The 25,200-nt window shown below is 41.0% G+C and overlaps 1 protein-coding gene across 1 annotated transcript in view; it reads right to left on the bottom strand.

Moving 5' to 3' along the window:
* POLR3B (RNA polymerase III subunit B) overlaps positions 1 to 25,200 on the bottom strand; it is a 139,361-nt gene that overhangs the window by 94,552 nt on the left and 19,609 nt on the right. The window contains exons 9-12 of the mRNA XM_089671194.1: positions 22,364 to 22,472; positions 10,785 to 10,907; positions 9,294 to 9,416; positions 6,063 to 6,197 (exon numbers count right to left, since the gene is read on the bottom strand). Of these exons, the coding sequence (XP_089527320.1) occupies positions 6,063 to 6,197; positions 9,294 to 9,416; positions 10,785 to 10,907; positions 22,364 to 22,472 (490 nt within the window). The remainder of the gene's footprint in view (positions 1 to 6,062; positions 6,198 to 9,293; positions 9,417 to 10,784; positions 10,908 to 22,363; positions 22,473 to 25,200) is intronic.

Below are 25,200 nucleotides of genomic sequence, written 5' to 3'. Positions count from 1 at the left end.
AAAAGGAGAATGGGGGAAGATGCTTTCAGTCAGACTTTTATAGATATACACAGGTCCTGTAGGTGGATATAGGGGCGGAGCTATATCATGTGTGCTGCCATGTTGGCGTCAGGAAAAAGTTTCGCATTTAGTTCTACTTTTATTTGGTTCATGTGCAGGAAAAAAAAAAACAAACAAACAAACCTAAAAACACCTAAATAAAAATGATCTGACAAAAATGGAAGCAGCAGCGCTACTAGATGCTCGTGTTGGTGGGATCAAGGGGCATTCAATACATCCTCTGTTGTCCCTGATATAAAATCTGTCAGAGGTTTCCCATTTCTGTTGCATACCCCGTTGCATATCACTGTTCATATGAGTTATGCATGACATTGGCTAACGTATAATACATACACTTCAACTACTGCTCCATTTGTTTATGGTGTGATTTTTAGACACTACCTATTTCTTCCATGTTCCCTCATGCAGTGTTAGTTATTCGTGGAGACAAGGCTCAGAAAAGTAATTGTCTTCTCACACTTCCAAAGACTAAAAAACATCCCCTGTACTGTAATTAGCTGAAGTAAGACTGCATTGGATTCAACTTCTGTAGCGGCCTGTGGATGGTGTCAAGTCAGCAGGTGACCATACTGTCCAGACAGACTAGGTCTTTGGAGGTATGTCAATGCATAAAGCAGCATTTCAAATAGTACACTGAAAATGAGTGTCATAACTACTTACCTCTTTATTTTGTTCTGGGTGAGCAAATTCAGACACCATTGAAGAAGTCAAAGCATCAGAACAACCAGGCAACTAGCTTTTCAGTATAGTTTAGTAAACGGCAGTCTCTATTAATTTCACATCAATATAACTTTAGGGGAAACAAAGCAAACCATTTCCACGCTAAACAACATGGATGGAGGAATCTCCTCTGCCAACTACTGTATTCTGAAAGCCAACACTCATAGCTTACAGAATATCCAAACAGTGGCTGCAGCTGAATGGCTGTAGGCACTGTTCGTCTAATTTTTCTTCCAACTCTTTCAGTTTTCAGGGTAAAGGATGCCTGGTGTAGTGTCCTAAAATAGCTGCAGGTCTGGCCCTTAACATATTCCTCCCGGTATTAGATGAAAGAAACACTCTAAACTATTAATTAAAACTATTTTAAAAAGGGAGCAACATGACTGCGTGGTAGGCTTCTTTACCACTTAAACTTTTTTATGCCATTTTAACTGGCTGCTTGTGCACTTCGGAACAGTTTTACTTTTCTTCTCAGCTCAATGTCAGACTGTGTAAAAGCATATATTTGGCTAATGAAATCCTCCTGCACGAATATGATACTGCTCAGGCCTCATTATTGACTTCTCAATGCTAAGCAATAAAAGGTGACATGCCACACCATTATCTAGGGGTACTGGGTACACCAAGGCCTTTAACCGCCTCCCGCCCGCCATATAATGAAATGACGGGCGCAAGGCGGTTCTCTCGTTCTGGGAGGACGTCATATGACGTCCTCCCACTCTAACCACGCGTGCGCCTCCCCGGGGGCACGCAGCCCGGCGATCAGTGGTGCGCTGTGTTCCTGGGACACAGCGGATCACAGATCAACAGAAAGAGCCGAAGACGTCGGCTCTGTCATGTGATCAGCTGTGTCCAATCACAGTTGATCGCATGTAAATAAGGAAATGCCGGTTATCACACTGACCGCTCGAGAGGAGAGGAGAGCCGGTAATCAGCATTACTCAGAGGGGACAAGTACACTGATCATCGGGGCACTGATCATCAGTGTGCCCTGATGATCAGTGCAGCCCCATCAGTGCCGCCTGCCAGTGCCCATCAATGCCACCTGCCAGTGCCCATCAATGCCACATCAGTGTCACATATCAGTGCCTACCACTGCACATCAATGCCCATCTAAGCGGCCTCAGTGCCACCTATCAGTGCCCTAATAAGCGGCCTCAGTGCCGCCTATCAGTGCCATGAGTGCTGCCTTTCAGTGCCTATCAGTGATTCCTGTTAATGCCCATCAGTGATTCCTGTCAATGCCCATCAGTGCCACCTACAAGTGCCCACCACTGCAGCCTCATTAGCGCACATCAGTGAAGGAGAAAAATCACTTATTTACAAAATTTTATAACAAACTAAAAAAAAATGTTTTTTTTTTTAATTTTCAGCTTTTGGTTTGTTTAGCAAAAAATAAAAAACCGAGGAGGTGCTTAAATACCACCAAAATAAAGCTCTATCTGTATAAAAAAAAAAGATAAAAATTTCATATGGGTACAGTGTTGCATGACCACACAATTATCATTCAAAGTGCGACAGCAATGAAAGCTGATAATTGGCCTGGGCAGGAAGGAGGTATAAGTGCCCTGTAGGCAAATGGTTAAGGAGGAGCATTGCCCTAAATGTGGAAAGGGATATATTTATTTAAAACAGCTATGCAAACTTTTACGGGTATGTTTGTTATTTTATTAAAAAAGTTAACCTTTAGTAACAAGTTATACTCACCTGCTCTAAGCAATAGTATTGAACAGATCGACCTCAAACCTCCTCTTTGCGGGTTCCCCACTGGCACTGTCCATTCCTCCTCTTCAGTGCCTGCCCCCATAGCATGGGCTTGCAATGGGGGCAGACATGCAGACTTGCTCCAGAGCCGGGTTGTGTGTCTATAGATACACATAGCTCAGCTTAGCAATACTCCCCACTCCCTCCTCACTGGATTTGAATGAGAGCAGCCTTTATGACCAGCAGCGAGAGAGAGCAGTGATGCTGCTCTCTGGCACAACATTGGATCAAGATCGGGCTTCGGTAAGTACTTATTTAGGGGGGGCTGGAGAGTAACTAATCTCCCGAGCCAGGCTTTGTGGGTCTTTAAAACACACATAGCACAGCTTGGCCCTGCTTCTCACCCTCTCCTCACTGGATTATATTGATAGCAGCAGGAGCCAATAGTTAATGCTGCTGCCTCTATCACCAGTCGGGAAAGAGAACAGTGATGCTCAGGTAAGTATTTATTATTTCTGGGCTGGAGGTAAGCTAACCTTGTAAGGTTTTTTTTTTAACTTAATGCAAAGCATGCATTAAGGTAAAAAAAAAAATCCTTAGCCGTTACAACCACTTTAAATCTGAACTCCAGGAAAACAACTAAATATGCAGCTAAAATACATATATGGGAGCTTTATTACCTGCCATTTGTATTTCTGTCCATTAATGGGATTTACCATCCTTGAGATGTGATTTTTCTCTGTTACAGTTAAACAAAACAACTAGGGTCTTGTTCCTGCCCATAACCTCAGATTGAACAGTAAAAAAAAGATGCAGCAGACTGACAAGGACATTTTTGTCACTATGCTCTCTCCTCCTATCAGCATGCTCTTAGTTAGCATAAAAGGATACAGCACACCTGAATGGCTCCTTGTGATCGCTCCTAGTCCCAGTCTAAGCTCTGCAGTATAGGAGACTGCAATAGGCTGATACTAAATCAAATGTAAGTACTAACACTGATTGCTTTTAAAAATAAACTAAATGACTTGTTAAACACACGCCTGTGTAAATGAGTGTTTTTGTTTGGTAATCTGCCTGGAGTTTGGCTACATCTTTCTAGTGCAGCATGGGTTAACCAACAACCTTAATAGACTAGACTTTACAGTTTACAAGACAGCAATAACAGAAGCAGGAGGGAGGATAAAAAAAAATATGAAAGAATTTAAATCCCTGCAACAGTTTCACCAATTAGCTTAATGTCAGAGAATTCTAATTAGGTGCCCTGAGATTGCTATTTAGCACTAAAGCTTTTTAGAGTGCCAAATTCTCCTTTTCACACAAACCAATTGCAAAATTAAAGACATTAGGCCGCCTTAATTACATTATCACAACAGCTGGGATTAGGCAATCTATGAAGTCAAGGCAGGATTCTTTTGTCACAAGGTAGAAATCCCTCGCCGCGCAGGGTGCTGGATTTCGGAGCCTGCGTCGTATCTCCTCCGCACAAAGCAAGCTGTATTAGGTAGAAAAAAATATGGCGAAACAAAAGAGACTGAGGGTAATGCTTTGCAAATAATGAACGGGCGAGGAAGAGGGAGACGGTAGGGTGAAAAGATTAAGTCTCCAATCGGCGGGTTTTGCTAACACTTCGACTGCTGGCTTGAGGCCTACCCCAATCCTCTGGTGACAAAGAGACTAAATCGCTGCCGAAGAAAAAAAAATAATAATCATATTGCTTGGCTGCATATTCACATCTGCTATCTAAAGCTGGAACCCATTTCATCCTTGTTGCTCCCATGAGGTGTGAAATTAGCAGCAAAACCACATTATTTTGTTTTCGGCCTTTTCTTTTCCTGCACAATAGCGTCTTATGTTCGCATTGTTGCCTGGACTGTGTTTTCCACAGATCTGATCCCATTGTGAAAAATGTAAGTCTTTTGTTTTGTGTGGATTTTTATTTTGGAAGGGAAAAGATGCATATTACTGCCAGTGAAGACTTCAGCAGCACAATGATGAAAAAAAACTGTCAACTTCGACAAAAATCTAGTATAGTAAACTGTACAGAAAAGAAAAATAGGAAAAAGTGAGGTCCAAGTAAAATCGAAAAAAGGCCAAAATATGACCCCCAAAAAGGCATATAAGGATTGTGAAAATTAAAAAATATAGGAGATGCCTTCCCACCCCAGAAATCCCACCCCTATGCTTCCTTACACTTTACTGAAGATATGTCCTGTTCCAAAATATGAGTCCGGTTGTATAGAATCTGCCAGATAGAAGAAGTCAAAGAAATCTTTAAAGTTTCACCAAAGAAATGAGCATACAGAAAGATTCCTCACAGCTTTGAAAAATAAAACAGCATATCAACACTCCTGTGTAGTGATATTATCCGCAGGCTTACTGGTTCATTAATATGTAGTACCGCTCCTCCTCCAGGTCGAATGACACCCATCGTCAACTGCCTTCCTGTGAGCCCAGGGCATCAAGGCTCATCCCCCTGCCCTCAGCTCATGAGAACATGCTGCAGATTAGCGCCATGTCATTACATGGTGCCATGCTCTACAGCAGGAGGTCGCATGAATATGGCCCAACAAAAAAAATCAAAAAAACTTTCTTAAAAATATCGGGTTTTTAAAAAAAAAATTTTTGTTAAAAATGCATTTACATTTAACCAAAGAAAAATTTGACAGTGTCTCTTTTTTGGACATTTATAAGTTTTATCTTCTCAAAAAAAAATATCCTACTTTTCACAATCACACCTTTTTCATGTAGTCAATTTTCGACAGCACCTATATTTTTGAGCAACTATTTTCAAGGATGAAGCACATGAAGGGAAAAATTAGAACCAAAATATCTGGTGAGCACCTTGAGAATTCATTGACAATTGCTACTACATTCATTGAATCCAGTTTATCAAAAATGGTGTCACATATCACACTAGTTTTAAGTGATCTGCCCGACTTTTTCTGCTCATCAGCTGTCCTTATTGCTAGTGTGTTTTATGTGTGGCCCAAGACCATTCCTCTCTTTCCAACATCGCCTAGGAACATCAAAAGGTTGGACACCTCTGCTCTAAAGCTTTTAGGATCTGCCAACTATCAAAGGAAGAGGACGAAGAGGAACTGTTAACGACACTGCTCAAAACATAGATTTTATTTTTGTGTGTAAACGGTGATGGGGTTCCTCCGAGGCTGAGGGGGGGTTTCTGCAAAGACACTGTTGGACTTTAAAAATGTAACCAAAAAGAAAATTAGTTGACATTGATGCAATGGTAGACTCTTACACACGGACGCCTCCAGTACTGTAATAAATGGTCCCAAGCACTAGTTTTTTTAGGCCCAGTATGGTCACTATTGGAGCATGCTCTGTTGTCCCTGTTGAAAGATCGCTTCAGGCCCTCTCTGTATGCTTAGCAGGGAAGGGGGGAGGGGATGGCTGAAAACCAGCTTCATCTATTGTGATTGTTGTAAGGCTAGGGGTAAAGAACAAAAAACTTATCAAGATAACCAAAAAAAAAAAAAATAGGCCCACAGTCAGCCATTTTTGTGAACACTTTGGAACAAAGTATACGCTTGAAGTCAAAGTGCCTTTAAAAGACCTACCTGTCCTGCAAGCTCCAATCTCTTATTTCCATAATAATCTCGATCATCCACTTTATTTTCCCCTTGGGCCAAAATCACTCTGCGAACCATCACTGCCGTGTAGATGCATTTTGCTCGAAAATTGAACTCTTTCACCTAAGAAAAAAAAAAAAAAAAGAACAGAATAAATGAATCCATATTACCCAGAGCAATTTATAGTCAGGTACCTCATGCTGCCACAATGGCGTTTCCAAAATAACAAATGTTAAGATATACATGAATAAAAATACACAGTTCTATATAATAATTTATTTAGATAACTGTCATTTGTTCACACTGTTCTATCTTCTGAAATGGACAATACAATGAGTATGTAAATTGTCAAAGGAATCAAATACTGATCTCGTGATACGCATTACATTAAGGCCTTGTTCACATGGTCAAAAAAAATAAATAAAAATGAAAACAAAAAAAAAACACACAACACACGTGTGTTTTAATTATGGATCTGCTGAACGCAGCTGCAATTTTTTTCAATGAAGCCATTCACACAGGTGTTTAAACATGCACTGCATTCAGATCCGCAACACAGAATCCAAAGATCTGCATCTAAGAACATGTGCTTTACGTGCTTACACGTATAAACTAATGTATACACATTTGTAATTAAGTCCAAACAAAGGGGAAAAATAAAGTATCATAAAAACAAAATTATGCACCCATATGCGTCTTTAAGCATTTATCGCATCTGAATGCATAGATTTTGCTGATCATTATGCTGGCCCTTTTCTCCTAGAAAACAAGTGTAATAACATCAGTAACATTTTTACAGCCGTGTGAATGAAACCTAAAGAGTTTCTTGTAAAGAAACTGCCAAAATTCCAGAAATTCCTTCTGGCACAACTGCAGAAACCGCTGTCAAACACAAATTGTTTAGCTTATTAAAACAACTAACCAATGCACAACTGGTGAACAATGTCTATTTTCATGTCTGTCCCTGGAGCCACTCGTGTCACTGCTCTTTGAATAGGTTGATGGCCAGGGGGAAGCGGTTAAAGACACCATTCTTCCCCACTTTCATGTATTATTTGTCTTGTGTTAAACTGCATGAAGTGATCATTTTTCTGTAGCAGGCTAACATCTAGTGGCAGTTTTGAACCACTACATCTTGTTTATTAATGTGATTTTGGTAACCTCCTCTGTCCTCCCCTCCTGTTTAGTGCTAGTTTAGTCCTAGCTAGACCATCCCCATTTATTCTATTCTCCATCAGTCATTGTTATTATTCACTGCGACAGGGCTCAGGAAAGTGACTGTCTTCTTACACTTTAAAAGACTGGAAAAACATCCTCTGTACTGCAATAAGCTGAAGTAAAATGGTTGGATTCAACTTCTGTGTCCTACTGAATAGTTAAAGCTGCCTGTAGATGGTGCCAAATCAGCAGGTGACCATACTGTCTTGATAGACCAGCTCTGAGGTGGTTAGTCAATGCATAAAGCGGCATTTGAAATTAATATGTATTAATATGCGAATGTATTTTATACATTCCTTGAAGGAAAGAAAGGCAACATACATGTCATTACCACAGGACTACTGGCTGGGAAGCCAACAGTCTACTGTATTGAACAGTTTAAGCAAAAGACAAACACAATGAAAACAACAAAGTTTTATAAATTTTTTTTTATTAATCAATCAAGTGGCTGGATAGTAGCAGCAGGCATAAACATCAGGAACAGGAACTCTACCAGTCCATGCGTTGCGTGCCATACAGTGAAGCACATGAAAAGCATGCTTCTTCACGGTCACTTAACGTGTTCGTTTTGCGGTTACGTGAGGCACTGCATGCATTGGTCTTTATTCTTACAGTAGAGAAGTCATTAATTATAACTTTTTGTGAATTTGGACATTTAAACTTGCTTTTTTTTTTAATTCCAATCTAAATTTAATCGGAGTCAGAGCATTGTTTGCCGACTCCGACTCCAGGTACCCAAAATTTCCTCCGACTCCACAACTGACTCCACAGCCCTGTGTGAAGGTATAAATTTTAAAAGGAAACTTGCCATGAGAAACATGTAGACTGCTAATACTGAACTCTTCATAAAAATAAAGCTGTTCAACCTCATGTTGGCATATTAAAAAAAAGCCGTGAATGTGACTTTCACCAAACATTCACAAGTGGTAATCAATCACAGTCTGCTAAAATGCATGTGCATGGAGGATTCATCTGCAGTGAATATCAGATTCACTACTTTATAAATATGCCTTTTGGAGTTGCTAATCCAAAACAAGCATGATGATTTTTTTATGTGAATACTTGTTCTAGGTTACACTCATGACTAGATACCTGTAGAGACATATCAGTTTAAGCTCCAGAACTTGCATTTGTGCCAGAGAAGCTAAGAAGTTGTCCCATGCTTAATATACTGTTTGTCATGGAGCATAACGCCGGAAGGGGGAGCAGGATTAGCGCAAGCATGCAGCAAGTAAATATCACTAAAGTATAGAAAAGCCCAGTTGTCATGTCAAATCATTAGATTTCACATATAAAAAGTACAATATAATTTCTGGACAGTACTCCCTAAAGGACATGTTAAAGGATAACTTCACCTTTTAGACAAAAATAATAAATGCACATTTTTTTTTGCAGGTAAAAAATATGTGCATTTATTATTTTTGTCTACAGAAGCCTGGAAAGCATTGCACCAGCAATAAGTAGATAACTGATACCATGCAGGTCTCCTGCAGACCTGTCAGAATATCTGTTTGCCGTATGGGATGTACCAGCAAGCAGATGTTCTCACAGGAAGCTTCAATGAACTACCATGGCGCTCCACAGCGCTTTGAATACTACAAGCCGACAGCTGCTAAGGCTGTTGGGACTTGCAGTTCATTCATTCACAGAAGTCCATGAATGAATGGTGGCCGTGTGGGTGGAGCCTAGCACAACCGCAATGTTTTCAAATTTTACAGATAGTACTATCAGAGGGAGGGGGGTGGGTGGCAGCTATGGGAATATGTTACATGTTTCACCCGTTTTCACAGTGGAACATGTAAAATGTTTCCAAAGGTGAACTTATCCTTTTAAAAAAAAAAAAATTAATACTGCCTCCTCCTACTAGCCAAAACAAAACTGAGAAAGTCACCTCTGTTGTAAGTTTTCATAGTCCAGTTTACCCTGAGCAGGGGTACTCCGTGCAGTAAAACAAGAGAATTCCACTCCCATCCCAACCACTGTTGGATGTAGGTCACTTACGGGCACATGAGTCAGGATAGTGGATGCAAGAAGTTCCCGGGCTTCATCCACTCTGGTCTTTTTGGGCCCTCCTCCTCCCCACATTCTCTGTCTTCTAACCTTATTACCAATGTATTTTAAAGCCTGGAACAGAAAAAAAAAAAAAAAAAGAGAAAAAAACCCTGTTAATGCAAGGAAACAGAAATTCTAAAACAACTCCATTTAGTCCCCAGAGTTTGATGTGAGGGGCAATTTTACAACACTGCTAATCAAAGTACTCAAATTGTATAGCAGATATAAACTGTAACTGGACAACAGTTTGTTAAAGCAATGGGTGTCTAACTGCCATTTTTCCTCTTTTAGGCCTGGTTCGCACCTGCGTGTGCATGGCAGCTCATTCATTTGAATAAGCTGCTGTGCCTAGAGTTCCCACAGAAAAAAAAAAAAAAAAAAAGCATGCACCTTTTTCAAAATGCAGCCACAGCCACACACAGCCAATTTTTCCTGAGGTTCCCAGACCTGCAAACCCGCTGCAGGTTGAGATGCGTGGGGGTGCAATTAAGAAATGATGGCAGCCCTGCCCATCTCTACAAAGCAGAGCAATGTCACTGTGGGTGGTTGGTAATTGTCACACATTGCCACACCCACAATCACTCGCACAGGTGAGAATCAGGCCTTTGAAAATACCGTTTTTAAACTCTTCATTCTGCATTTCAGTGTTACAGATCTCCTCCAGCATTTCTTTCAGTCATTTTTTGTCTAAATATATGCACTCCAGCATTGTCTGACAGTGAAAATGGTGAACCATACCGTGCATAGCTCCTTATAGTCTTTATTGGTGGCTCACCTGGACTCTGTGTGATAGTGCCCAGCACTGTCACATGGAGTGGGTCACGTGCCCCTCCATAACCAAACATATCAGGTATTTCCATTTAAATTTTGTATTAAATGAAGTGGCAAGGGAATTAAGGAAAAGTACGTACATGATATGCTGGGAGTGTATGCTGTGTATGTATATACATGAATATTATTTCAAGGTTTTTCTTTGTGGGGGAAATGCACATGGCCAGGTTAATAAATCCATCTTCCTCCCTTGTACAACTAGCAGCTGTCCTGTATAGCACTAAAACCCAACAAGCAGGATTGACCCAACACTGATAGGGCAAAAACAAAGGATTTAGTATGTTACAGTAACTAAAACCACCTGGGCAGTTCTGTCTCCAGCCAACTGCGTCACTTCAAAAGAGAAAACAAAAATCAAAATCAATAAAACTTTATTTCGTGCTAAGCACTACAAGAAAGCACTGTAATTGGGATTCCGTCTCACCAGAGCCACATTTGAATTGTAGGCTTTATTCCAACAGCTCAGTTATGTATTGAATATTTCTTTTATTTATTTTTCAGGCACAAAAGAACTTGGGTGCATGCCATGATTACTGTATAGTATTCCCAAAAAAAAAAAAAAAAACAATCTGGAAGTTTTAATGATCATTTAAAATATAATAGACACACCTGCATCTGGGTGAAGATCTGAGCTTTTTGGCATTCTTCCAGGCTGGGGGCAAAAGCTGCCATTACATGTTCCTCAGTTCCGATCATCTGGACGATTTCTTGGTCGCTCTCAACCCCCATGGCCTATATGAAGAACAAAAAGGATGAATGGAAGGTAAAATTAAAGAATAAGGTACTCTGAGAAAATTGGATACTAGATACCCTGTCCCAGGATCAGTCCTCCTATTACCAACATGCCTTATGTTTTTGTAGTGAAGCAGTACTGATTATAAAACACAAAATGATAGGACCTGTGTCCCTCAATGGACTTTTATGGACTTCCCTCAATGGAGTATTTTATGGAGAGTACAAAAATCCTTGATTCTTTATTGTCCACTAAAGGGCAAAGGCTAACTTTCACCTTTGGTATGTCCAAAAGCTGTCCTGCTGAGGAGTGGGCAAAACAGCAAACACCAACAGGCCCAAGAAAATAGAAAACTGGGAACTGGCTTCAGCTCAAAAAAGCCACCTGAAAGACTTCATACCCAAAGCTGATATCAGATGCCCCATCCACCTATTAAAACAGAGAACATGTGGCAGCTTTGCATTTCTGAGAAACGGTTTCTAGATGTCGAAAAACCCATGAAACACTTACAGATTGAGTAAAATGCACCTTGACAGCAAAGGGTGGAGAAGGATTCCTCAGATCATAACCTTGAATGATGGCCTATCTGGGCCACCTAAGAATGATGAGACGAGAAGCTGGAGAACCCTCATGGGGCTCATCTAAGACTCCAAAAATGAGAAGTGTATAGGGGATTGCAAAAGCTGAGAGGCTGAGAGATAGACTCTCATAGCCCAAACATCATCCAAAAACAGTGGGAAGTTTCCTTTTGGTCAGTGATGTCCACCGAAGCTAGCAAGTCTTTCTTGTAAAGGGAGGCAATGACAGACTTGATGGATTCTATATGGAATTTCTAAACTCAAACAAGGACATATAAATGCAACATGAGGTGCCCCTTTATGTTTGGGAAGGGTGAATAAGTTGGAGTAAAACACCAGAGCCATTAGTACGATGTGAGCTGGGGACCCCAGTACAGTAGGACTGTGCCCACCCAACCTGTTCATTCCCCTTGGATTAAAGTATAACAAATAAAATGAAAAAACCGCAAAGCAGGTCTGATCCAAGTTTGTAGCTGTGAAGCATCAACTTCATTGATCTTAGTTACTACACATTGATACATTATAGTTCTTGTGTGAATGACAGCAAGAAGCCTGCAGATTACCAACAAAATAAAATGCAATAAACTAGTGGAGTACATCAGTTACAGAATTAAAAGCTGAACGTCAGCTATAAACGGTATGACTGAGCAGTCCAATAGGCACCAGCGTTTGACCATACTGTCAGGGGCACACTTTGACCTGATCAGACCCACAACTTCTCTTGCTCAGCAGTACAAGTTTATGTGAAGACACCTGCGATGAGGATGTGGCTGTTCTGTAGCTATCACAGCAAAGAACACTGGAGTCGAAGGGGAAGAAACATTTCAAGTAATAATAATAGTACTAGTTGTAGTAATTGTTATTTCCAGACATTTCCAAGTGAAAAGGAGGTAAAAATCCTAAATATACAGTCCCAAAAAAAAAGAAGAAGAAGGAAACATCAACTGGGCTTTAAATTTCTAATCTGGCTAGAGTCTGAACAAAGCTACCTTGGTCAAAGCAGCCACATTTGCTGTCCTGTAAATATGAAGAAAGCGATCTTCCTGCTTGTGAGAGGCATCAAAATCTTTTCTTTCTTCCACCACATCTCAGTACCATCATTGGCTTCCGATTGCCCAACGGAACAAATTCAAAATTCTAACTTTGCCGTACAAAGCTGTTCATAACACTGCCCCAAACTACATCACTGACCTGATATCCAAATACAACCCCTAAACGTACTCTCCGCTCCTCATAAGACCTCCTACTCTACAATTCCCTGGTCTCCTCCTCCCATGCCCGCCTCCAGGACTTCTCCAGGGCTTCCCCCATCCTCTGGAACTCACTACCCCAATCCATCAGACTATCACCTACCCTCCTCTCCTTTAGACGCACCCTGAAGACCCATCTCTTCAGGGAAGCCTACCCCGCCCTTAGCTAATTGCCGATTTCCTACCACTCCATCCCCCACAGCTATCTCCTCCTGTACCACTATCCCCTCCCTCCTAGATTGTAAGCTCCAAGGAGCAGGGCCCTCGAACCCCTCGTGTATCGAATTTTGTTACTGTACTGTCTTGTGTACTGTCTCCCATTGTAGTGTACAGCGCTGAGCAAACCGTTGGCGCTATAAAAATACTGTATAATAATAATAATGTGTTCATTGCGCTATTTGTTTACATCAATATTGAGCCCTCCACTGGAATGACTTGCGGCTCTGATCACACTCACATATGTAAAAACTGAGACATCTGGAAAAGCACAGAGCATAATGGGCTAGCCTGAACCATTAAAGCCGTTTCAATGCTGGAGGTTAAACCTTCAGGCATGTGAAAACATACGCTTGGCAATAAAAAATAGAGGGAAAACACAAAAATCTGGATGACATATTTGCTCAATTTGGGATTTTGCTTGTTGTTGGAAAGGTGCTTACACTGTAATGATCATGTAAAGTGTTTTTTTTTTTCCAAGCTGCAGTGTTCAAAAAACACCTTGGCATATTTTACATCTTGGGATATCATGCACAGCTCAACAAACAGCCAATGAGATTTTGTTTTGGCTCAAAAGGTATGTCATTAATGGTGTTCTCTAGGTGGAAAGAAGTTCATCTAAAAACCCCAAACACCATTGCAGCAAATATATTATATTAAGGGTGTACTATGGCCAGACAAGAGAGTTCTGCGATTCAACCCTCCCTCGAGACCAGACCTATGGGAAAGTTCACACAAGAGCTTTTCAAGCCGGTGATTTTTTTTTCTTTAAAGGTATACTACAGTCAAAACTGAAAATGAATCCTCAAGATGCATATACTGTAATAAACATAACCCGTGCTCCCATGCTTTTAATCAAGTCATTGCTGCAGCTTACCAATCCAACTCTAGGTAAATTTGTCAGTAATCTGCGATTTACCTGCAAGGAGGACTATTCCCAAACACACCGACTATAGACTTTTTGTTGTTTATCACATAAAGAAAGCCTGTAGGAATAGGCAATGTAAAACACAGAAGCAACTCTCTTCACCCTAAGTTGTCATAATGGCACAGACTAAACTCTAAGGGGAAGAGCTGTGTACTGTTATTTACTTGTGTTCTCCTTTCCTGCCTCATGGGATAGTCTTGCTTGAAAGTTATTTAAAGCTGATCTCCAGCTTTTTGTGAAGTTTAACCACTTCAAGTCCAGACACTTTCACCCCCTTCCAGCCCAGGCCAATTTTCAGCTTTCAGCGCTATCACACTTTGAATGACAATTACGCGGTCATGCATCACTGTAACCATATGAATTTTTTAGCATTTTTTGGAGACAGATAAAACTTTATTTTGGTGGTATTTATTCACCACTGGGATTATTTTTTTCATATCAATGAAAAAGTTAGAAAAAAAGTGTTTTTCTTATAAAGTTTTGCAAATAAATAATCTTTTTTCATAAATCTTGGCCAAAATATATTCAATTATCTTTTTAGTAAAAAAAAAATAACCCAAATTAGTTTTTTTTTTTTACATTTTTATATTTATTTGTATTTTAACATACTGTCACCCTAGCAGTACAGTGTCACCATGGTGACACTGAACTACTTGTGGGGGGTGATGAAGATTTTTTTTTTTTTTACACTGATTGCTTTTACACCCATAAAGGCTGTAAAAGCAATCATTGCTCCTCTCTGGCTGCATTCTTGCAGCCATTGAGAAATAATGTGTGAGCTGTGATTGGTCATAGCTTGTCACATGGTACAAGGCTGTTGTGAATAGCCTTGTACCATGTGACATCTGTGATCATTCACAGATTTCACACGTAGTAAGCAATGATGTCAGAAGTGACATCTTGCTTACTACTCTGCATATGATCACTGATTGGCCAATCAGTGATCACATGATCGGGACCTCGCACAGAGGTCCCGTCCGACGATCGGTGTTCCACTGTGTCCGGAGGACACAGCAGGCACAGGATCGTGGTGCTGCGCGCTCCCAGGGAGCGCGCACAAGCAGGAGGCCATTTATAACGGCCACCATCCGGCTGTTTATATACGACGGCCGGACGGGAGGTGGTTAAATAGTTTATTGGACCAAGCTGGTACATGCAAACTATTTATTTCACTCAAAGATTCAGCAGCTCTCAGCATTCTATGTGTTGTATGTAACCGAGTCAGGTCTCTGCTTCAGCTAATCAGGGAAAGCTTTGTATTCATTCAGAAAATGCAAACCTTCGTACAACTGGCTGAGCAGCACTTTTGTTCTGTGTGGGATGGGAAGTTCCCAATCCACTGCCAGAACACACAGTGCTGTATACTGTAAGTAGCAGAGGCTATATACAGTACATACAGCGCTGAGAGCCGCTGCAAGACATCACTGCATGTGAAGCAACTGTGCTTGTCCATCTGTATAATTCTTTGTCTTTATGGAGCTGATGCTCCACTTTATAATGCAGCATCCCCCCCTCTTCAGGTGTTGATTTGACTTACGTGAAGACTTTTTTGGGGCGGGTAGGCAAAAATCCCTCCAAAACTGCTTATCTATCCAAGTCCACCATCATGTGATCCACTAAAGCCCCTCCTGCAGCAGTGGCAGCCACTGATAAACCACTGCAGTCTGTATCCACTTCCTTGCTCCCCTTTGTAATATCCTGACACAAATGGAGCCTTCAGGATCTTGACAGACAACTAATAGCTAGTGGCTATATCTCCAGACAGCAACATGGGAACCTGAAGAAACAGTTGGAAAGAAAGCAGACTCGGGACTTGGTGCTTCACATGACCTTGGATTCAGTATTTGGGGTTTTCAGGTTAGTATTTTTTTTTTCAGCTTTAAAATACATCAAATATCCATGCGCATTTCATTTTAAATCTTATAAAAACCAAAAAAATACAATATTTGACTTTAACCACTTCCCAACCGCCCTATAGCAGAACTATTGCTACAGGGCAGCACAAAATCACAGAAATATACGTGATTTAGCATTTCCGGGTAGGGGCGGGCACGAGCGCAGCCCTACCCACGCTGCTATTGGTGGCTACAGCTGTCGATCACAGGGTCCCGGCCGGAGATTTCCTGCCAGCATCCGGCGATTGCCAAGGAACACTAACAGGGGAAAGGTCTGTATGTAAATAACACAGATCTCTCCCGTTAGCACCATCATGCTGCTTTGCATTGCTCTGCATAGCAGAGCAATACAAAGCAACATGCTTACATAGTAAAACAGCACACAGTTAACCCTTTGATCGCCCCAGATGTTAACCCCTTCCTGCCTAGTGTCATTAGTACAGTGTCAGTGCTTTTTATTAGCACTGATCACTGTATTGGTGTCACTGGGGATGTCAGTGACAGTCAGTTCCCCCCAGTGTCAGAATGCCTGCTGCAGTCCCACTATAAATTGCTGATCACTGCCATTACTAGTATAAAAAAAAAATTTCCAGTATATATTATATATATACACATACATACACACATATACACACACACACCCCCATTTGCATAACTTTCAGTTAAACCAATTAATTTACATGTATTGGATTTTTAGCACAGACATGTCGCAGAATATATTTTGGCCTAAGTTTGACGAAATTTGATTTTTAATTTTTTTTTACTGGATATGTTTTATAGCAAAAAGTCAAAAATATTGTTTTTTTTTCAAAATTGTCACTTTTTTTTTTATTTATAGCGCAAAAAATAAACTGCAGAGGCGATCAATACCGCCAAACAAAGCTTTATCTGTGGGAACAAAAGGACATAAATTTAATTTGGGCGCAGCGTTGCATGGCCGCGCAGTTAAAGTAACGCAGCTCCGTATCGCAAAAAATGGCCTGGTCAGGAAGGGGGGGGGGGGGGGGTAAATCCTCTGGAGGGCAAGTGGTTAAAATGGGTGACTTGAAATCAGCAGAAATCCACAATTGTTTAAAAATACTAAATAGAAATATGACCTGTAGAGAACATTTCCTTTTCCAGCAAAAAAAAATGATGCCACGAGTCCAATTTAAGAACATTTCCAGCAGACGAAGAGCTGAGCCTGCAGTCTGTACCAATGGCATTAAAACAGTCACAAGAGATCTAGAACAGATTACTGTAGTATGTGGTCCTGAAGTGAAGGGAGCACGTACAGTATAGTGCAGAATACAGCTAACTCTGCCTAACAATCGTACACATGCCAGCATACTTCTGAACCCAGAACAAAGGTTTGTACATCATATGCTAGATTTACAATACTCTTTACTCTTTCCCAGCTCTATTGGCCACATTATTCCAAAGCAGCTTTGGTCTCTGTAAAACAACATTTAAATTCTTATTCACTGCGCACTGCGAGAAGCTGCTTTTTTACGTCTCAGATTCAATAGCCTGTTTTATTATCTGAACTATGTGCCTGCAAAGTGCTGTCCAACTTTAAAGTAAACTTGCAGAAATCAGAAGCACTCAATGTCACGCTAACCTCAGTAGTAACTAATGCCTAGTACACGCGATCAGATAATTGGATGACTTATCATTCGCTTTTTGTTGCATGCTAGTCTCATATCGAAAATGAAGAGGTTACTAAAGCTACAAAAATTTTCACATGACAGAATACAACTTCAGAAGTGATGTATTGTAATGCATTCTTTCATCTCTGAGCATGCGTGGTCTTGGTCTTTTGATTTTTTTCAGACAAGTACTAAACTGATTAAAATTAAAATTGTTTGCGCTGTTCCCATACAAGAAAAAATTTCACACTGAAAGCGGTGTACTAATGATCAGATTAAGATACAATCCCCCCAAAAGAGATTTTTGTCATCCGATTTTCTGGTCGTGTGTACGGGGCATTACTCTTTCGATGGGCCTCACAAGCTAATTCGATACTTGGGCACTAAAATCGCTTCCAACCTCCAACTCATCTTCCAACTTAAAGCGGAACTATACTCACCTTGGTTCCATTGGTGGGGCATTCTGAAGCTCCCCGCCCACCTGCTTACATTTTTGGGTGAACACCTTTCAGGTCTTGAACAATAGCCACTTTCACTGGCCGGGTGGAGATGACATCACTCCTGTGCATGCTTGGGAGTTCAGTCAGATTCAACATTGCTGACTTCATATGGTGAGCTGCGCTTGTGCAGCTCATTGTATAAGGGCAGACAGGTAGGTTAGTAGCTTTAAACACACAAGACACAAAGCATGTCATTTCTGGATTAAACACCCTGACTGGTTTTTTTTTTTTACCTAAAACTCCACTAACTTTCAGCCTTTGCTGTGAACTACAGCAGCTGACCTGGAGAAGTGGCAGTTCTTAGTGATCTCCTGGTTTGGAAGCTGCATCGTGCTTAAGATGAACATCATGCCACGTCTCCAATCTTCTATGGGCCCTACCCATTAAAATACTACAATTGTTTTTCCAAGCAATCAGAGCAGCATTTATCAGGTACGTTTGGCAAAGAAAATCATCTAGCCTCAGAAGAGCACTTCTACAGCATCCCAAACTTGGAGGCGGTGTTGGCTTCCCAGATCCTGCCCTATACGATACTGCCATATACATGACTGGAATGATCGATTGATCCAAGCACTCCCCCTAAAAGCTTTGTGCTTCCCTATAATAGGACACAATTCCATTCCCCTTAGTCGTCTTCCCTGGACAGGTGTCCAACGCTCCAATATCCACTAATCTCATCCTTTAATAGACCAAACATTGCTTGAACTTGGTAAATAATCATAAACTAGCAGCTACACCAGCCTTTCCTTCCCCATTGACACCCATTATTGGACATCCAGACTCTGCCCCGGGGTGTACGGACAAAGTCTTTCAGCTCCACCCAGACTCAGGCTTAGTTAGGGCCACCTCTTTCTTATGCCCTCTGGAGCTAGGCCCACCCTTCTGATGTTTTCAGCTACCTTACCACCTCCACCTTGGGTAGAGGAAATCTGTTACAGCTCTCCTACTTTCTACATTCTCTTCCGGACTACAAGGGCTTCCGCAGAAAACGAACCCAGTTTGAAGATCTCTGCCTTAGCGAAGGGCCCATACATAAATAGATTTCCTCTTCCTATCATATCCTGCTTGATACAACTTTTCAGCAAGACCCCCTCTCATACTTGCATAAGGGGGAATGGGACAACATACATTTTCAATAAAAAGAACTGCATACTCTCTTTTAGTTTACAAATCTTCGTTATGTAGCAAATACCAGAAACTGCATTTAAATTCCTGAGGCTTTGGTATAGGAGTCCTTCAAATCTTGGCTTGTTTCCCCAACACAGCCCACAAGGTTAGCATGATGGCCTGGGTGCCAAATCGTCAATCCACATATTCTGGGAATGCCCTAATACGCACCCTTTTGGGCAATAAGATTTCCAGATTGTTCATAAACTTACAGATTTTTCTCTCTTTGACAACTCTGCTGTGGTGCTGCTCAACTTAACTCCGATGTCTAGAAAGAGATATTGCTAGAATTCGCTCCTAAAACACTTATTGAATACCACTAGGGCCTGCATCCCCTGCATGAGGAAACAATCTCCTCCCACGGTGTCTCAATGGTTTGACATCCAAACACGAAACTTCTGATTGCAGCCCTCAGAGACAAAGTAGAAGAGCATAAACACAGGCTGGCTCTGTTGGGACTTGTGTAGTTTTTCAGATGAATACTTACTGCTGCTCTGTGGTTACTCCACTTTTTGGACACTGCCTTTCTGCACCGTCAACCATGCTGTGCACTCCGGTCACCTCTTCCTCCATAACCTTTGACCCCTTTCCCACCTCCCATTTTTTCCCTCTTCTCTATCCATCCTTGCCTCCCTCCCATCTGGACACCTGGTTTTGTCACTCACCCTGATTTTTTTTTTTTTAAATGCGGTTTGGATTGTGTGGATGACAAGGGTATGACCAACTGTTTCCATGTCTACGGTTATACACAGCATAGACGTATATTTACACCATCTACATATCTTCTTATCATGAAAATTTCCTGTTGATGGCCTTCTGTAACACACAAGCCTCCTCTGTATTGGCTGTTGAATATTGGCAATGTTAAAAGACCCTGTTAAGTTTTTTTTTTCTTGAAGACAGTTTACGATGGTCTTACACCAGATTTCTTTGCTATGTCATATTATTGTATTTTGGTGCATTCAACTAAATAAGGGGTTTAAAAAAATGCTTAACCAATGAGGTACTGTAAACAGAGTAACCTATACAACAGAAATTACCTTTTTCCACAGTAAACAGTCATCTGATTGGATGCTGCATGTTACTGTACATTTCATTCCTTTACTTAAGAAGGCATGCGTGTCTGAATTGAGAAATAATGAAAACTTGTCTAGCCATTCTTTTGCTTCTGCATCTCATAAGAACATTCTGATGCAGAAAAAAAAAATCTGTTCTAATTATGAAATAGAAGCTTTTATCCATTTCACTTTATGCAAAATATCCCCTTAATCGATAGGATGTAGCAGAGATGACAGATATAACATTTTTCATGTGGCCAGGTCCAGGATAGATTAGGTTCAGCGTGATTATGTAAAAGTTTATGTATTATAGCTCAACTCCAACTCTATCCCTCCCCTCTCTTTTCATTCCACCACCAGCCTTGGGGCACCCCACTTTCATTTTTTTTTTTTTTTTCCCTTCACTCTTTATACATGCCTTCTGCCAGATGTCTTCAGTCCAGTTCCATGGAGTCATGGGTTCTCTTTCCTCATTTGGAGGGTACTGAATGCAGGCAGGGGGTTGAGCAACACTGGGCCTCATTAAACCCTCCAGAAGATGACAAAACGCTGGATCACAAAGCAATGAATATGTGAAAAATAACACTGAAAGGGAAGGTGGGGTGTAAAGTGAGAGCTGCTTTTTATTTTTAAAGGAAGATTGAATGTTTGGTTATTTCAATTTATTGGTTAGGAAAGGTAAGGATTAAGTTTTATTCTTCATGGGAGACTAAAAGGTAAAATGGACCTAGACTTTGGCAACCTTATCCAGTGTAAAACAGGTCAGCAGAGAACAATATAGCACTTACAGTAGGCATTCTGAAGCTGCCCTTCAGTCAGGCCCAAATTATCATTCTATTAACAGGGCTTCTGTTTGTGCAACAGCCACCATATTAGCAGAGATGCAAGCTATCACCAGGCAGTTCTTCCTCTTCCTAGAAGTGGCCCCCTGATGAACACGTTTAATGTGATCTAGTTATCAGAATTAGGAATGGAGGGGGTGGATGAATATACCTTTGAAGATGTCACAGCACTGACAGACACTTGTGAATAGAGTGTGCAGGCACTTTCACATGTACAAAAGTGATCTGTAGCTTCTGATTGATGAATTTTATACTAAAAAAGGTACATTGCTTCATTGACTGCTTTGTCCCATTAAAATGCTGTGCTAATATTTCACTTTTAAACAGCTAAACTTAAAGCAAATCATCACTCTGACCATTCAGGCCAAAGCAATAGGTTTGCTTTTATGCACAAACTTTTTCTTCTCTCCTCTGCTGCTCCACCCAGTGTTGGAAGCAGAATCCATAGCCCTGTGGAAGCTGCAAGTTGCCAGAGTTGTAACTTTCAGAAGGAATTTTGTTCACTGCCAATGTGCAGGGATCACTGTTCTCATAGTCCAATGACACTTCCACCAGCTCAGCAACTGAAAGCCTGTACAGAGATACAGGCAGGGAGCTGGTGGAAGAGTTTGCCGGAGCCTGACAATGCACCCACGATCCATTGATCGTGTGTGCAATGCTGTGAAGGCTCCTGTGGAGAAAAAGTGCACATTTCTTCCTGCAAAACTTGGTAATTATAAAGGTAACGTTAGCCTTTAACCATTACAGTCTGCTTAGAGAAGTTATGAAAACTCAGGGAAACCAAAAGAAGCAGAAAGCTCAGCACAACTATTATGCAAGCATTTCAGCCCAATTTGTCTTTTCTTCAAGGGCCACACTTCTGCTACTCAAATGTAAAAGGGGGCTAAGCTTTACGAACAGGCCCACTATATAGGATGTATATGCCAAATGCATTGCCTTCCACTTTAATTAAAGAGAAATGTGAATATAGCGCCCTCTAGTGGCAAAATAGAATAATGCATCAGATCAGGAAAGCAAGCAAAGCGCGATTCGTGAGCTGCTGGGAAAGGAGATGCAAACAGTGACATGTCATGTCCAATAACTCCACAACAGACCAGTCATGCCTGGTATAAAAATATTTATGATTAAAAGTAAATTATTATGGTTCTCCACAGCAAAATCAGACCATCTCTTTTCATACTCTCATACTGCACTCGTCTTACAGAAGAAACTAGTTGCGAATGACAAGAAAACCAAATTTAGAGACTTTGAATCACTAAATTCAATCAGATTCAATGATAAGAAAGTAAAAAAATGCGTTCACGCCCCAAAGGAAGCAGGCATGCCAATGTAATCCTTTATTTTGGTGGGCCCAACAAATGCTTTTTTGTGCCCCACAATGCATATTACTAACCTTGAAAATAATGGCAATGGGAATATCTTCTGACAGTGTATTGTGCTTCAGGTAGAATCTGCCCTGCTTTACCACCAGATTGGTTCTGCTCTTCTTTTCATGGGTAGAACTGTAGGAGACCCACAAGATGACAATTACACCAAAAACCAATCACACCCCTACATTTTTTAATATGACCTAGAAAGCTGACAGCTAGAACTTGGTTGCCAAAAGACAACATATCTACCATCCTCTCACTTTTGATCAGCTGCTTTATCATGAGGTTGTACTAATTATAGTTACTGATAAGTGGCTGTCACCAGCTACTGTATATATGTAATGAAAATAAATGAAAGGCATGCAGCTGAGCCTGGTTGTGTGTTCCCATACCTAGATGAAAAATGTGTCTAAATAAATGTAGTCTTACCTACACTGTTAGCAATAGTGGTGGAACCCCTCAATGTGTGAGAAGGGGGACCAATTATTTAATGCAAGTGAACATAAATATGACGTATGATAGCAAAACAAAAAACACAGAAAAAATTATCCAAAGAAACCAACTTCACATATAAATAATGGAATAATGACACCTCCTACATGTAACCATGCAACCAACCTGGTTAAGCACCTGCACACAAATGAACAGAGCAATAAGGATACAGAAAAAAACTGAAAATATTCAGCAAAATCAAAAACACTGACATGCTGTAAATCTATGTGCACAGAATTTAGTGCACTACTGAATGTGAGCGGTTTTAATCTTCTAATAAAATTTGTAACTCTTTAATGGTAATTGCTCAATGGTGGCTTGTTTTTAACCCTTTTTCAGTCAAACATAAATACTGAAAAAAGAGTGATTCCATCATTACCACACATAATGCAGAGGAGTTCTGTGAGGATCTGGAGAAAGTCTTGCCACAGGATTAGACCCCTGTAAGGGGATGGCGCATTGGGAAATGTGAATAGGTCTCAAAGGAAGGCGAGAGCATACAGTGGGGCAAAAAAATATTTAGTCAGCCACCAATTGTGCAAGTTCTCCCACTTACAAAGATGAGAGAGGCCTGTAATTGGCATCATAGGTAGACCTCAACTATGAGAGACAAAATGAGAAAAAAAATCCAGACAATCACATTGGCTGATTTGGAAAGAATTTATTTGCAAATTATGGTGGAAAATAAGTATTTGGTCACCTACAAACAAGCAAGATGTCTGGCTCTCACAGACCTGTACCTTCTTCTTTAAGAGGCTCCTCTGTCCTGCACTCATTACCTGTATCAATGGCACCTGTTTGAACTTGTTATCAGTATAAAAGACACCTGTCCACAATCTCAAACAGTCACACTCCAAACTCCACTATGGTGAAGACCAAAGAGCTGTCGAAGGACACCAGAAACAAAATTGTAGACCTGCACCAGGCTGGGAAGACTGAATCTGCAATAGGCAAGCAGCTTGGTGTGAACAAATCAACTGTGGGAGCAATAATTAGAAAATGGAAGACATACAAGACCACTGATAATCTCCCTTGATCTGGGGCTCCACGCAAGATCTCACCCCGTGGGGTCAAAATGATCACAAGAACGGTGAGCAAAAATCCCAGGACCACACTGGGGGACCTAGTGAATGACCTGCAGAGAGCTGGGACCAACGTAACAAAGGGTACCATCAGTAACACACTACGCCACCAGGGACTCAGATCCTGCAGTGCTAGACGTATCCCCCTGCTTAAGCCAGTACATGTCCGGGCCCGTCTGAAGTTTGCTAGAGAGCATTTGGATGATCCGGAAGAGGATTGGGAGAATGTCATATGGTCAGATGAAACCAAAATAGAACTGTTTGGTAGAAACACAACTCGTCGTGTTTGGAGGAGAGAGAATGCTGAGTTGCATCCAAAGAACATCATACCTACTGTGAAGCATGGGGGTGGCAACATCATGCTTTGGGGCTGTTTCTCCGCAAAGGAACCAGGACGACTGATCCATGTACAGGACAGAATGAATGGGGCCATGTATCGTGAGATTTTGAGTGCAAACCTCCTTCCATCAGCAAGGACATTGAAGATGAAACGTGGCTGGGTCTTCCAACATGACAATGATCCCAAACATACCGCCCGGGCAACGAAGGAGTGGCTTCGTAAGAAGCATTTCAAGGTCCTGGAGTGGCCTAGCCAGTTTCCAGATCTCAACCCCATAGAAAACCTTTGGAGGGAGTTGAAAGTCCGTGTTGCCCAGCGACAGCCCCAAAACATTACTGCTCTAGAGGAGATCTGCATGGAGGAATGGGCCAACATACCAGCAACAGTGTGTGCCAACCTTGTGAAGACTTACAGGAAACGTTTGACCTCTGTCATTGCCAACAAAGGATATATAACAAAGTATTGAGATGAACTTTTGATATTGACCAAATACTTATTTGCCACCATAATTTGCAAATAAATTCTTTCCAAATCAGCCAATGTGATTGTCTGGATTTTTTTTCTCATTTTGTCTCTCATAGTTGAGGTCTACCTATGATGCCAATTACAGGCCTCTCATCTTTTTAAGTGGGAGAACTTGCACAATTGGTGGCTGACTAAATACTTTTTTGCCCCACTGTATATAGAAAGGTGGAGGATCGCATGGTGGTTTTTGAAGTAGCCACACATTGAAGATTTTTACATTCACTGGACACTTGCTTTGCGTGTTTGTTTTGATTTTTGACAGACTTTATGTAACCAACGTATTCCTCCCAATAAGAGTATTATTAGTGGGAAGGGGATCCCCACACTATTACAATATATCAAGTGAATGAGCATTTAAAAAACATTTTTTTTTTTAGTTTTGCTGATTATTATCAGTTTTTTTTCTGTATCATTATTACAT

This window comes from Staurois parvus, unplaced genomic scaffold, assembly GCF_062004578.1.
Source record: "Staurois parvus isolate SC_StPar_1 unplaced genomic scaffold, SC_StPar_1.0 ptg000101l, whole genome shotgun sequence".
In the NCBI taxonomy this organism is placed as follows: Eukaryota; Metazoa; Chordata; class Amphibia; order Anura; family Ranidae; genus Staurois; species Staurois parvus.
This window is presented reverse-complemented; position numbering and strand designations above follow the sequence as displayed.